This window comes from Varanus komodoensis, unplaced genomic scaffold (assembly GCF_004798865.1).
Source record: "Varanus komodoensis strain SLA01 unplaced genomic scaffold, ASM479886v1 scaffold70, whole genome shotgun sequence".
NCBI lineage: Eukaryota > Metazoa > Chordata > Lepidosauria > Squamata > Varanidae > Varanus > Varanus komodoensis.
Genome location: NW_025336348.1, coordinates 2,134,652 through 2,149,791, shown reverse-complemented (window position 1 = coordinate 2,149,791; position 15,140 = coordinate 2,134,652). Strand labels below are relative to the sequence as shown.

The 15,140-nt window shown below is 44.3% G+C and overlaps 1 protein-coding gene across 1 annotated transcript in view; it reads left to right on the top strand.

Moving 5' to 3' along the window:
* LOC123034672 (solute carrier organic anion transporter family member 1C1-like) overlaps positions 1 to 8,986 on the top strand; it is a 28,372-nt gene extending 19,386 nt beyond the window's left edge. The window contains exons 11-15 of the mRNA XM_044452205.1: positions 729 to 894; positions 2,489 to 2,673; positions 5,554 to 5,618; positions 6,632 to 6,749; positions 7,790 to 8,986. Coding sequence (XP_044308140.1) covers positions 729 to 894; positions 2,489 to 2,673; positions 5,554 to 5,618; positions 6,632 to 6,749; positions 7,790 to 8,012 — 757 coding nt within the window. The 3' untranslated portion in view covers positions 8,013 to 8,986. The remainder of the gene's footprint in view (positions 1 to 728; positions 895 to 2,488; positions 2,674 to 5,553; positions 5,619 to 6,631; positions 6,750 to 7,789) is intronic.
* Positions 8,987 to 15,140: the final 6,154 nt, after the last annotated feature.

The window sequence follows — 15,140 nt, the reverse complement described above, 5'->3', positions numbered from 1 at the left end:
CGATGCAGAAGAATCCTATGGCCTCCCAGATGACGTTAGGAAACCACAGGGTTGCTCTCTTAAAAATGGATTTTTGACCCTCTTTAGAGTTTCCTATTCCTAGAGTTTAGACCCATCACTGAGCAACCAAGATTTTCCTGACAGATGTTTAAATGAGTGATAATCAGATTGCTTCCCTTATGTGGGAAAAGTTTAAAATTCCTATTCAATTAGACAATTGCCTTTCCAAAGCCTTCCCCAAATTGGTGTCCTTCAGATACTTTGGGTTATGTTTCCCATCAGCTGCATCTAGCATACCCAATAGTCTTTGTTGATAGAAACTGTAGTCAGAAACTTCTGGGCACCACCAGATTGGGGAACACTGCCCTCTGTTGTTAAAAGAAGCTCATGTTAATCCCATTGAAAAGATTTCCACATCATAGAAACTTACTGGTGTGTTTATTCATGCATAAATCTATTCCTTCTTTCCTTGCAAGGAGGTCAGGGTGGCTACCCATCCCCCATAAAACAATACAATACATGAACACTCCCAAAGTTATAGCTTTAAAATGCCAATTGCATGATAAAATACAATCAAAATATCGCTGCAACACCAGAAGGCAGACAACAGCTAATTCCGGCGGGGCTGTCTCCACGAAGGATGAATGCCACAGGAATTCCCCGGTCTTCCTCTTCACTGTGGCTCCCTGCCCATTAGTTACTGGCCTCATGCTCTCCTTTCTTGCCAGGGACAAGCGGTTTTCCCGTTATGAACAAGCCCTGGTTTCAGAGTGCAACTCAGGGTGCATCTGCTCTAAAAGTGAATGGGACCCCATCTGTGGAGAAAATGGAATCACCTACGTCTCGGCTTGTCTTGCTGGTTGTAAAACATCAAATGGAAGTGGGAAAAACATGGTAAGTGACAAAAGTTATGGATCTGTTATGGGGGAGGGGGTTTGGAAGCTATTGCAGGTGGCGCAGTGGTTTAAACCGCTGTGCTGCTGGGCTGGTTGATCGAAAGGTCGCCGGTTCGAATCTGCCCAATGAGGTGAGTTCCTGTTGCTCCGTCCCAGCTCCTGCCAACCTTGCAGCTCGAAAGCATGCAAATGCAAGTAGATGAAAAGGTGCCACTTCGGTGGGCAGGTAACAGCGTTCCGTGCACTTCGGTGTTCAGTCATGCTGGCCACATGGCCACGGAGACTGTCTGCGGACAAACGCTGGCTCCCTCGGCTAGGAAACGGAGATGAGCACCGCCCCCTAGAGTCAGGCATAACTGGACTTCACATCAAGGGGAAACCTTTACCTTTACACAACTACTTTGGGGTCATGAGCAGATGGGTGAAGGCAACCAACCCCGGTGCTGATCTCAAACAGAGTTGGTCTTCTCCTTTCTTCTTCTCCTGCTTCTCCTCAACTGCCAACTTCTGGAAAAATAAAGATGGAAGCTCAAGACAGCCCTGTGCAGTGTTTCATGTCTGAACGTGGCCTTTTCCGCCATATGTGAACACTTTTTTCACCCACGGAAAGTTGGCAAAGGGTAGAGGTGAGGATGTCGGACTGGGACTTAAGAGCTCCAGATTCTAGTCTGTAGCTGTCATGAAGCTTATTGGTCACTGGACAATCATAAACTCTCTTTCCTTCGTCACCATATAAAATGGAGAGGAGAACGACCATGTTAACTGCTTTGGGTTATTACTGTTACATTACATTTACACCCCACCTTGTTTCTTCTTGCAAAGATTCCAGAGCAGCTTACAGAGTCTTCCTCATCTACACAGGGTTCCTTGCAAGAGGCAGAAGGAGCAATATAAATGTGATACTAATACCAATAGTAATAAGAATATTTGCATTTTCATGCACATTTTCTTTTCCCCAACGTAGGCACGTTTAATGCATTTGAACTGCAGAACCACATCAAAAAATTCAGAAAAATTAGTAGAGGAAGTGGGAGTTATTGTCGTTCCATTGCATTTGCATCCTGAATTTTTCCTCTTGTGCGGAATCCAAGACTGTTTACCTAGCTCCACTTTATCCTCACCACATGAGCCCTCTGGCTGAGGGTGAGTGACTGGCCCAAAGTCTCCCAGTGAGCTCATGGCTGAGTGGGACTAGAACCCGGATCTCCCTGGTCCCCCAGTCTACACTCTAAACATTTCACCCCATCGTCTCACTAATTCAAATATGACTCAGATCAATGTCTTCCCATTTTTGACTGCACCCCTTTGGGTTTTTGGCCCTCCCATTTTTGAAAGATTTACAAGGATTGGGTCAAACGTACCCCTTTCAAAATGTAACACCAATACCTTTTCAAGAGCTTGGATAACAAAGTCGTCATTATGGCTCTTTCAGCCTTGGAAAAACTTCCACCACATTTGGAAAGTAAATCAAATGTGTAAGTGCTGTGTATAATGTGGCTGGTTTTAAATTTTAAAACTGCACTGATTTTCTTTAACCTAGCGTGCCACCATATGGCCCTTTCTGAACCCACATTTCCTTTGCTTCATTCCAGATATTTTATAACTGCAGCTGTGTGGAGCTCTCGGAGTTTTCATCACAGTACTCCTCGGCTGTGATGGGACCTTGTCAAAAAGGAAAGGAGTGCCCCAAAATGTTTCTCTATTTTCTAGTAGTGTCTGTCATTACTTCTTATACACTGTCCATTGGAGGGATTCCTGGATACATTTTACTTCTAAGGTGAGCAGCTGCAATTTCTGATGAATGCAAATAAATGCTTTCAGGGGCTGGAAAGGGAGAGCCTGCAGAATTCTCCCCAACTAGAAATATCTACCTGTTGTCCAGCATAGGTGTCCCCAATGTCCTTTCCCCTCCACAGCATTGAGTAGGACTTACGAGCTCAGAATTCCTCAAACCATTCCTTATCATGGGCTAGGATGAGGGTCTGGAAAACACAAAGAAGTTTGGAAGGGGAAGGCAAACTGGGAACAAAGTCACCATCGATCATGAGCTGGTCCCAATTCTTCTTTTCATCTGGGTTCAAAACTCAAGACGATCCTTGGAAGTGCAGTTCTTTTCTTGAAATGGACAGACAGAACAGTTGGAGCTCAAGGTGGCCTTCTCCCAAAGCTGAGAAGGAAGCACCGGCCCATGTGAAGAGCTGACTCCAAACTGGAAACTTCCCCTCTGCCCATGCTTTTCAGTAGAGCTTCTGGCTTTACCCTCAGGTTGCCTCTTGCTGCTTGAGCGCAAGCTTGGCTTTCCCGGTGGCTCTTTACTGAGTCAAGGTTGGATCCAGCATCTGCTCCCTCCTGGAAACCCTTTCACCCCTTCCAAAGCAGGCTGATTCTTATGCTCAGCCTGAGAAACTTCACTAGGAAACCGCGAAACTTTAACGTCCTTACCCCAAACCCCTGTACCACCACCTCCTCCTCAAACAAAGCTATGTGAACAGCCTGCAATGAGCGACTCTGGGCACCACCTGGATGGTAGCTATGCATTTGCAAACATTTCCAACAGCACTGCAAAGCATGTTACCTTCCAGGGGTGTTTTTGCGTGAGCCGTCCCGGATGTAATCGTGCAATGGATCTGACGGAGCCCAGGAGAGACGGAGGCCATTATGTCAAGCAGGTTCGCTCAGATGTACGCATGCATCCCTTGATGAGCGTACGCTGGCACAGGTGGGTCACACGATGCCTGCCACACCAGGGGAATGACCGCCACCTGGGAGTGAGTCCTCCAAGACACTGCAGCTCTGGAAAGAGTTTCAGGGCTTATCACGTCTCCTCCACTCAGTGCTTTACACTGTACCAGAATCCCTCATTCTGCTGCCCATGAGCAAGTGCATGGTCATCAAAGTTAGAGAAACGCAGGCATAAATGGGCATGAAGCAGGCCTTGATGCTTTGAAGGAGAATGTGTGACCTGACACCATAGAAAATTTGGACCAGTTACACCTGGTAGCGTCTCCAAGTCCTGTGCCATCGGGATTAGTTTGTTTGTTTCTAGGAAAAGCAATACTGGGTAAAAGAAATGGTCCATCTAGTCCAGCTCGCCGTACACGAAGTGGCAACCCAGCTGCCCACAGGCTCCCTCCAGCAGGATGGGTGCAAGACCTCCTCCTTCCCAAGCTCCTCAGCAACGGGTGCGTGCAGGCATCCCCCCTCTGGTAAAGGAGGGAGCATGTGGCCAGCAGAGCCACTAAAGTCACTGAGTGCCTTCTCCCTCATTCTCATTCCTATTCCCTCCTCCTCCTCCTCCTCCTCCTATTTATATTTTTATTTCAGGATCTCTTATTTGTTACACTTTTGGCTTTTATTGTGTGCTGATACTTCTTTGGATCTTCTCTGTTACCGGGAACATGGCCACATTTTAAAATTCTTTTATTTATTTATTTATGTATCACTTTATATCCTGCCTTTTTCCTCAAAGGGCTCAAGGCAGCTTACATCATTCTCCTCCTCCATCTTATCCCCACAACAACAACCCTGTGAGGTGGGTTGGGCTGAGAGTCTGTGACTGGCCCAAAGTCACCCCGGTGGCTCCATGGCCGAGCGGGGACTTGAACCAGGATCCTCTGAGTCCCAGTCCCATGCTCTTAACCACACAACCACCCTGGCTCTCCCCATATTCTTTTCCTCCCTGTTTTGCAGGATCTCCTCAAAGGCAAAACCCTTTCAATTTTAAATTAAACATCTGAAATGCAGAGCTGGGATTTAAAAAGACTAAAATGCCACTCAGTGGCAGCTTGTTCTGAAAATATTTTGGGAATTGGAACTGGTTGTTGTTTGTGTGGGGGGGGCACCCTATAGTTTAACTCCAAGTGTTATTCATTGAGAATCCCACAGGTGGCAGTATTATACTGATCCTAACACATTTTACTTTTAAAGGGAATGACAGAATTATTTGAGGGTTGTGAAAGACCAAGCTGTGGAAAGCTCATGAGCATGTTTAAAACCTCCAAATTCGTGCCCAGTAGCTGATTGGTTGACAGAACCTTTGGCCGCTTTGAAGAGGTGCAATTGCCGAAGTATATTTAACAGCCAGTGTGGTGTGGTGGCTACACTGTGGGACTGGAGATCCAGGTTCTGGTTCCCTCTCAGCCATGAAGCTCAGTGGGAGACTGGGCCAGCCACTCCCTCTTAGCCTAACCCACCTCACAGGGTTGTTGTTTTGAAGATAAAACGGAGCTATGATAGCTTCCTTGTCTTCCTCACAAGAGGACAAAAGGGTATGTAATGTTATGCAATATAAAAATGTAACATAAGGTAATGTAATGCAATATAAAAATAAAAGTTTTGCCATACAACTCTGCCATTCCTGAATCCTGGGATTTTTTATTACTACTTTCTGACACTTGCCCTGGTAAATTATCCTTTTGGGGGAAAATGGGGCTGCCGATTTAATGCTGACTTACTGTGGGATTATGTGGGATTTACTTAGGATGAGAGCTAGCTTCTTTCCCTTGCACAATGGCCCATTTCCCCCACCCCCAAAATATTTTCCTTTTTCCTGATAGTTGCAGTGTAAGAGAAGAAGCAGGACTCGTGCCTGAAAGCTAAGTTCACAGTGCATGTTGAACAGCATGTATTTATAAAAAGGTTTGCATTTATGTTTCAGAAGCATTAATCCACAACTCAAATCTTTTGCTCTGGGCATCTATACTTTGGCTACAAGGGTTCTTGGTAAGTATGAATTCTGTATTTCCTCTGGATCTTGGTAGCATTTCTGCTTTAGAATGCAAAGGGGATTAAAATGCCGAAACATGGTAATTTTACACAATTCCCTCGCTTTGCTGCTTTTAAAGAGGGGTACATATGTGGAAGGGAATTTTCTAAGGAGCTCCATGGACCACCTAGGGTTAAGAATACAGTTGGTCCAAGCTCCACAGGATCCATCCCTCTCACATCCACAGTCTTTCTCTCGTGCATGGCCTGGTCTCAGAAAACATGCCAAGCCAAGAGGAAGTCTTTGAATGCTTGCAGAATAGAAGTTGTGTGACTCGCACAAACAATGGTGGCTGCACATGATGTGGAAGAGGGACACCACTTCCACATTCAGCAGTCAGGTGGGACTCGATTCTTGGTGAGCCCTGCAGAAATGCTGGGTGCACATGCCGGAAATTCAGTCTCATGGCCACAACAAGCCAGACTGGAGTCCACCTCCGAAATGGACTCTTCACACAACCCTAGTTAAGAAGCCACTGAAAGATTGTTAAAGAGTCTGTAGGTTCTGGGTGGTTTGTTAGCTATAGCAGTAACTGTGTTCAGACAACACAATAGGTCATACTGGTGTGACAACCCAGTTCAACTAGCTCATGGCGGCATGGTGAACAGCCGCCATGGGTGATGCGTGCCTTGGGATGCTCTTCTTGAAGACTCTCGGCCGTGGGTCCTCCTGGGAAGCAGAGTGCAGCTTCAGATCCAGAGCGTGCTGTTATAATGGAAAGGAAGGCCCTTGATTCAGTGGATTAATAAATCGCCAACTTCACAAGAGCAGCTGCCACCTACAGAGAGGAAGTGAAGGACTTCAGGAGAGAAAGACTGAAAGGTTCTGAATGTGAGCTGAGGAGCATCCTGTAACACGCCAAGTAGTGCTCATTTGTGAAATGCTTCCTGCTTTGTACTAAATTGTTAGGCTAGCTCATAGAGGGAGGAACTAGCACATTCAAACTCACACTTCCTTTTATGTGGTGCAGCAGGAATTCCAGCGCCAGTATACTTTGGTGTTTCGATCGATACAACTTGCCTCAGATGGGGAAGCAAAAGCTGTGGAGGTCAAGGAGCTTGCAAACTCTATGATTCTAATGCCTTTAGGTAACTATGGGATGTCTTTTCTACATTTGAGAACTTGGTTTTTTCAAAAGCTTCTGCAAAGATGCAATCCTTTGGCCATGGCGGAGCTCCCACTCCAAGGCTGGAGGGAGAGCTCTGGCCCCAGAGATCTCCCTTTCCAGCACCTGTCAGAATCTGGGGCTCCAGCTGGTGGCCAGCTGGTGGCCAGATCCAGAACGCCCCAAAGAGTATTTGCAGGATGGGTCGCAGCATCCTGATGCGCTCCAGCTGGAAGGCCTGGGGGAAGGGCTATAGAAGAATATGCTCTTCTCTCCAGAATTTCCCTCAGCATCTCATGACGTCCTGTTTGCTGTATTTTTTTTATTTTGAAAGCAATGCAACTATATTAAACAGAGCAAACTGAAATAGACAAAATTGCCAAGGGAATTTGATACAGATCCATCCAGTGCAATCAGTCCTCAGAATCTATCCACCAACACTCCATAAAAATGCAATACAATAATCTATACAACAACAGATTCTCCAATCACGTCAGATCCTCTGCAGCTTTCCTATTTTTTAAACACCTCAGATCCGCTAATCATGTTGCACATTCCTCTAACGATCTTCTAAACTGCGAACTCCACCAACCCATTTCTCCATTCTTCAATTGTTGAGGGCTCCCGTGATCGCCATCCAGAACCACCTCCAATCCTAACCTGTCCACTGTATTGACTGCATCTTCCCTGACTCAGATCCTACCTTGATCCCTAGTTCACTTCAGCAATACAGGTCTTCCTGCTAGCTCCTGCACTCCCGATATTCAGATACTGCAATCCCAATCTACATTGCTCACTTATAAGTAAAAAAGAGACCTCCCCCCGCATGCCTCATTCTGTGTTAATTTAACCTCCCTCTTCATTAATGTAGCATAGAGAGAGGTGTTCAGTTCATACTGACTCTGAGTGTTAGAACAAGGCAAATTCATATTCTGAACCAGGTAAGGGTGAATTTCTGCAACTAAAGCAAGCAAAAGCCCTGACAAAAGCAATGAATTCAAAGCCCTTTTCTCCCCTCCGCAGGTATATCTATCTGGGTTTGACGGTTGTTTTGGGCACCATGGCCACATTCTTTAGCATCGCTGTCCTGCTGGTTCTAAAGAAAAGGTACAATCCTCAAAATCCAAGTATCACACCCAGTGGAGAGAAAGCAGCACCTTCTGTGAAAAGCAGGAAAAGCGACTTTGTCAACAGCGACCACTTGGTCCAGGCAACCTACTGGCCAGAAAAAGAAACACGCCTTTAGGAAAGCTTTCCTTAACTGAAAAGGATGGTGGTGTAAGATGGAAAGTCTGACCTATGATCCAATCTAAGTTCATGCTTCTGATTACGTGTGTGAGTGTTGGGTGATGAGGACAGCGTGACCTGTACATAGCAAACACCTTCTAGAAATTTGAGTAATGCGAAAATGCGATTTTGCCTCTGCCTGTGTAGAAGATCCAAGGCAAAAGTCTCCCTTCTCTGTCTGTAGTGAAGAATGGAGTCCTTTTAATGAAGTAAATGACACCAGCATTCCTTGAAAAAATCTTCCATCCAGAATTTAAGTTGCGGCTGATTTGTTGTGGAGGTCCAGAAATCATTTGCCATTGCAATTTAATTGAATTGCTTACTTCCATTTTCTTGTCATTTTCCTTTGGATGCAAAAAATCATTCTTTAGAGCATCAAAGCTCAACTTCTATCCATTTTGAGGATAAAAATGCTTACTCACACTTAAATGTAAAATCTAGATATCTTTGAAGTATTCCACATCTATTTGAATTCATTGTATGATGGACTACTTGACTGTAGAAACCAGTTTTTTGTTGTCCTGACTGATCAAATATGATGGTCTTGGGTTGTAGGCATGATCTTAAATTAGCCCCTTTTCACGCCAGTGCAAATAGACACAGAAAGCTGGCAATAGAAGGAGAGGTTTCCATTTGCTTTCAGGAGAGACTATATCCTCTCCAGAGTCCATGGATAAAGCTGATATCAGATCACTGAAAATCCAAGAAGAATCCTGATGGATATAACCAAAGGTCTGTCTAGTACAACATTCTCCTAGTTTCTGAATGACCAGAGTTTAGAGGGAAGCTGAATCTGATCTTGAAGTTAGTACATAACTGTCTTAACTCATAGTACATAACTGTCTTACCTCATAGCTGTTGATAGCCATTTTGATTGATCCTCATCGACCATTTTAGCCAATAGAGGTCAAATTTAGAAACATAGAAACAAAGCGAGTCAGAAGAAGTCTCCTGGGCCATCTAGTCTGACCCCCGGCTCCAGCCGGTTCCGCTCACGACATGCCCACCATGGGCATGTCCAGCCTATCTTTGAATATCTAAATTTATATAACATTGTCAAAATTCCTTTGAAATATTAAAAGTTTCCTGCAGATTTGGAGTTTTTCTTGTAGAATGGATTAGGGTTGGAAAGACACCTTTCTATGTAAACAAGTCTGAGACAGAGCTGTTGGAAAGAAATCTTGTGTGAATCTCTTGAAAAAATATTGAATGGCAGCTATTTTCCCCTTGGGATGATATTCTGTTTTTAGGGGTTTTGGTCGCTGTCGTCGTAGTGCTGGGGTTGGATTCTCTCTAAGCATGGGGGGAGGGTGTCATCTCTATAACAAGCTAATGTACAATGTGAGTTGTGCATACACTTTACTCTAAATGAAGCAAATAAGCAATGAAATTCAGACTGTACTCTTGAATTCAGCAGCATGAGTCAGACGGGCGAGCTGGCATGCATTTGGCTATTCTGCATGGAAGCCTCATTTTGCAGCATTTGCAGTGCAGTCCAATGATGCGGATCCCAGGATTAGTGCCAGAATGTTTTGTGGCATTGACCACAAAGGAAGCATGTACAGGACTGCTAGTTAAACATTAGGAGGGTCAAGAAGCTATGCAGAGCGTTAGAAGGAAGACTCAAGCATTGCTATGAAGTGCCATCCCCACGGTCTGAGAACTGTGGCCGAGGGACTCTTTCAGAACTTGTGGCTTTAAAAAACGTTCAGAAATGAAGCAGCAAAAAACCTTCTGGCTATAAAACTAAGAGTTCCATCCTATGTATGCTTAGCCATAAAAAGCCCTAAAACCAGCTGGAGCATGCTGAGTTGTATGAAGGCCTTCTTTCGCACCTTGCAATCACCCCAAGCAATTCTAAAAAATGTGCTGCCCCCTGAAATCAATCTCTAAGTACTCCTTCTGCTTCAACTGTTGGGAGAATAGCAATCAATTGATCAAAATAAATCAAATCATCCCAGGAGGTGGGAGTGGAGCACCATTTTTGGCCTGAACTGTTTCGCTCGCATGATTCTTTCCAATTAGAACTAGGAACCCAGCTTATTGCTATTTTTTCTTTCCGGGCCCATTACCAATTTCTGCAATGTAGATGCATGATTAAAGAATACAGACCTGGCAGTCTTATTTCTTAAATTTCTCCTTTCTTTCTTTTTGTACACAGTGTATAAATGCCATGAAGTAATAAGAACTATGATTTTGAAAGATCCCTTTGGAAATAAAATACATCCAAAGACCAAGGCTTATTGCCTTCTTTTTCTTTCAATTCAGATTCGGAGTGAATGTTTTACACCAGTATACAAAGAGATAACTTAGCTTTGTAATTCGTTTCCCTTAACTGTGGAAAAATAATTTTTACTAACTATCATCTCATTAGCTATTCTCCATGCAAAGAGCATAAAGTCTGTGATCTTTCACCACACTGTCTATAAAAATAGGCATACATAGAGTTGTGCGCATCATGAAAAAGCAAGAGTCCTTGGAGAAGACAATCATGCGAGGGAAAGAAGAAGAAAAGAAAGACTCAAGATGAGATGGATGGGCTCTGTAAGGGACGCCACAGCCTTGAATTTAGGAGAGCTGAGCCCGGATGTCAAGCAGGAGGGCTTCCATTCACAGGATCACCATAGGTCAGAGAGGACTTGATGGCACAGTACAACAGAGCATTGTGAAAATTCAGACCCATTTAGGGAAACACTTAACTTGGTACACACACCTGTTTTGATGCATGAATTCTATAGCTGCCATTTTCCAGGATAGCTGATAACTCTAGAATGAATGCATGTAGAAAGTATGGTATCTATCATATTTTAACTATGGGGAGCTGCAGTTCAGATTGGGAACATGGCTCTAGGAAAAGGGACATTTACCCTTTCCTGATGGAAAAACCTCCCCCCTCCCCGAAGCTGTTTGCTTCATCTGGGGCAGAGAAGCCCTATAGAATGACCTCTTCCTCCCCTAGTGCTTTGAGCCAGACCCAAATCCTGAACCCACAGTAGCTGCTTATGCAATGTGAGGAGACAAATCCAATCACAGAGATCGGATGCCTCCTCTTGTTTGAGCCTCGATGTACTGCAAGCACAATTCCTCAACAGAATTATAAATCCAGGATGACAAATAACCCACTACAAAGCCAGAGGAAGAAAATCCAGGCAATCCTGCACACTTGCTGAGTCTAACACATCACAATCCCAGACTGAGGGCCCCAGCCTCATGCTGATTTAATTTTGGTTTATCCCCAGCCTCAGTCAGTGGGATAGGCAGAGCTTGGCTCTTCTCCCGCTTCAGAAATGCCAGGCGTCAGCTTGCGCCTGGTTCCAGGCCACAGGGAGCTGGCTGCCTTCCCAGATTGTGCTTGAACGTGTTCAGATAATCCAAATGCAGTGAAACGGCTTCAGATTTGTGGGCTGCTAGCAAAACAAGTGCACGGCTCTTCTTGGAGGGCCTCTGTATGTACCCACACCACCGGCTCTTGCGCATGCACCAGCACCACCACCACTGAGAGGCGCAAAAGGTAACGCGGATTTTGAGGTCTCTCTCAGCTCGGTTCCTTGCCTCGTCCGGCGTCTTCTCCTCACTGAACAGAGGGGCTGTCACGGGAGAACTCGGGGGGCTGTTTTGCAGAGCTCCTGGTTTGGCCTAGCATGAGATAATTGCTCTTCTTCTCAGTCCATGGCGACTGCCGGTTCCTTGCTCATTTTATGACTTTGATTCATATGCTGCAATTGTCCCTTTTAAGCAGGGACATCTGCTATTTTCCAGCTTCTAATGCTGACAAATCCCTGTTCTCTCTCTCTCCCCCCGCTTTGGAATGTTTTATTTTTTGCTCATGGGAATCACTAGAGGGGCCATTCTTCCCATCTCTCCATCTGTGTCAGGGTGACCACTGGATGCATTTATTTGAATAGGGGTCTATTCTAAACCAGGCTGACATTGGCTACAGTTTCCTCTTTTACCGAGCACAGTCCTCTTTTTATAGGGCTGCCAAATGCAAATCTGGTTTGTTGATCAGGAATGCTGAGAAGGGATGGCCTGGGAGCAGCCTTGAAATTTCTAATCAATAGTTAGCACAGGGACATCAGACCAAGCAGTGTACCTGGTCAGAGTCATCCTCATTATGGAGAGATGCACCATATTTTTATTTAAATGGTAGTATTTTCCTAAATGAGCATGTATGCATATACATTAGCATGTTGAAATTTGTGACCTCTGTTTTTCCTTTGAGGGGATCCATGAATGACCACCCGTGTGTGTGTGTGTGTGTGTGTGTGTGTGTGTGTGTGTGTGTGTGAGAGAGAGAGAGAGAGAGAGAGAGAGAGAGAGAGAGAGAGAGAGAGAGAGATTTGCATCTTGCACAAGTGTGTGCACACCAAGAATAAGGCATCACACATTACACTGCTGGCCATTCTATACAGCACCTTTTCTGGAGTATATTTCGAACTGTAATATCACCTTGTCCTACAATAACAGATTTCCCAAAGTGCAAGCATCGTCCTGGCTTTTCAACCAATGGGGAGAAGGCTTTTGAATGGAGAACAAATGAAGATCCCTCAGGCAGGATGGGTCTTTCGGCAAAGCAGACTGGGAGATGGATGGCTCAGGCAGGGATCGCTGGCATGAGGACAGCATTTTTACAAGCAGGGCTGTGTTTTCATCACTGGAAGGGCTGCTGATTCGTCTTGTGATTCGTGGAGCTGAACCAGTCTGGCAAACTGCAGCTGATCTAGGCAGCATTTACACTGTTAACAGAGGCAAGGAATGTAAGACAACCACAATATAAGCATATAGATTATGCTTATGTTTTGTTATTTCAGTTCTTGTTTTAAAGAAATTAAAACTGGCCAAAGACAGAAGGGCTAGGGCTAAAACACCAGAAGTACAATTAGCCACTGTTGTGCAAGGCAGGATGAGATGAAAGTTCAAAGTCTATTGTAACTTACTCATGGGTTGATTCCATTCCATTCCCACATTAACCTGTGATTTTTGTGTATGTGCATCAAATTCATATTAAAATAAAGGCACATTTAAACGTATTTTCCAATGAATCTTCCCTGAAAATATGCATTTAAAATATATTTTAATAATTTCTGAGCCACAGATTCTTGCAGCATTTGAAGAAGGCTGAGACCTGATGGATTTCTGACCGGCACGTTAGTCAGGGTAGAATAGATCAGTTCGACACAAATTGGTATTCGTAAAATCAAATCCACAAAGAATAACCAAGGGCAAGGTCAGCAAAGCAATCCTGCAGTGTCCTTCTTAGAAAAAGGGTTTTGCTGGACCCACAATTCTTTCTGTTTTCAGTTATGGCTTTTTATTAGTGGTGCTGTCAATGTGCAGAAAGAATATATCAGAAAGGACACTTCTGCATACAAAAATACATATGTACTCCTATTATCACTTCCAGCAGCTGGGGTGATTGTATTTTTTTTAAAACAGATGTCCTATCCTGAATAGATCTGCACCTCAAGGGTGAGAACTAGGGATGTATGAGAAATTTATTTCCGATTTTTCATCCTTTCAGTTCACACCTTCTGAACCGAACACAGCTGCACTCCAAGTCCATATATTTCAAATCTTTCAATGAACTTTGCAAATCAAAACCTGAAAAGTGTTCAATAGCATGTGTGCATTTGAAAAATGAGCATGAAAAGATGCATTTAAAAAAATGCATTCAAAATGCATTTTTAAACAATGGGAGAAAATGCATACAGTTCAAAGATGTGCACAACAGGAAAATTTGGAAAGAAAATCCCAATGAAATAGCCCATGAATTTTCATGCAAGAAAGAAAGAAAACCCCCAAAGCTCACAGCACAGGTCAGAACAAGTTTTAAAGTGGACTTCAGGAACTTGAGTTTTGCTGGTTCACACATTCCTAGTGGAAATTGGTTTCATGTGCTAAGTGTAATCATATCAGCAATTAATGAGTGCAGGGAATCCATGCATGGAATGGAGGAATTGTGCAAGATGAGGCAATCAATGCATTGGTAGACAAGATCCATTTTCGTCCTGCCCGGCTTTCATTTTTTACATGGAGTTCGGAAATGAGACATAAGCACCGGCAGCTGCCCTTTTGTGAGTGATATTTTGACTCCCCAAGCAACATTACTGCTCACAGCCTGAACACTAGAGATGGAATGAAACATTGTTTTTTCATGACATGCCAGCATATTTGGAAAACTTCGTGTCTCTGGAAGCCTCTCCGTTGTTAAATGCTTTTTGCTCTTCTTCCTTTGCTACAGTTTTCCCAGCATGAATTAACATTTGCAGGGTGCCTGCTTTGCTTTTGTTTAAGGGCCAGTACTAGAAATATTTCAATTGGCCTTAAAAATGCAGCCAAGTAGCTCGCCGCTGGGATTTTTTTGCTGCTTGGCTGGAGGCAGCGGTAGTTACCTGCCATGTTTGCAAATTTGTGAAACTATTTATTAAGTATTACTCGCTCTGGCGGCATCAATCCGCAGGGTTGTGCTGCCACCTGCTGGCTGGCGGGTTGTAATAGCAATGGATGCTCTAACAGCAACGGGTTGTGTAGTTGGAATCTAGCGGCTGCCAGCACAGAAATTGCAAAGCTCTGTGCATCTTTATTCACAGGTGATTCTCACTGAATTTAGTGGGGATTATTTCCAAGGAAGCTGGCATAGGCTGTAAGAAATGCAAAGCTAAGTTATATTTTAGATAGGTTATATGTTATGTAGCACATGTGCTATATAGTATATATAAAACTTAACTGTCTGAATCAGTGAAGATAATCAAAGCGTGAGGAAGGCTTTCGGATGGATACCTATGGAATCTTCTGAACAGGGCAGTGCATAAAGGGCTTCCTGCTGAGTTTATTTGAGTGCTACAGTCATGCACTAATATTCTTCCATGGGCTTTTCATTCCGCTTTTCTGGCTTGCGCTGTGGCATGGCTTGTGTCCTTCCGTCCTGGCACGCCCTCCAGTCGTGATTCCTGGCTTCATCCTGGCTATTCCCCAGGTGAAAGCAACCTTCTTTGCTGCCTCCTCTCAATGCCGTATTTCCCCAGCACAAGGTTTTTGGAGCACAGGCCTAGGGGAACATACCGTACAGCGAGCAGGAGTGCCCCAA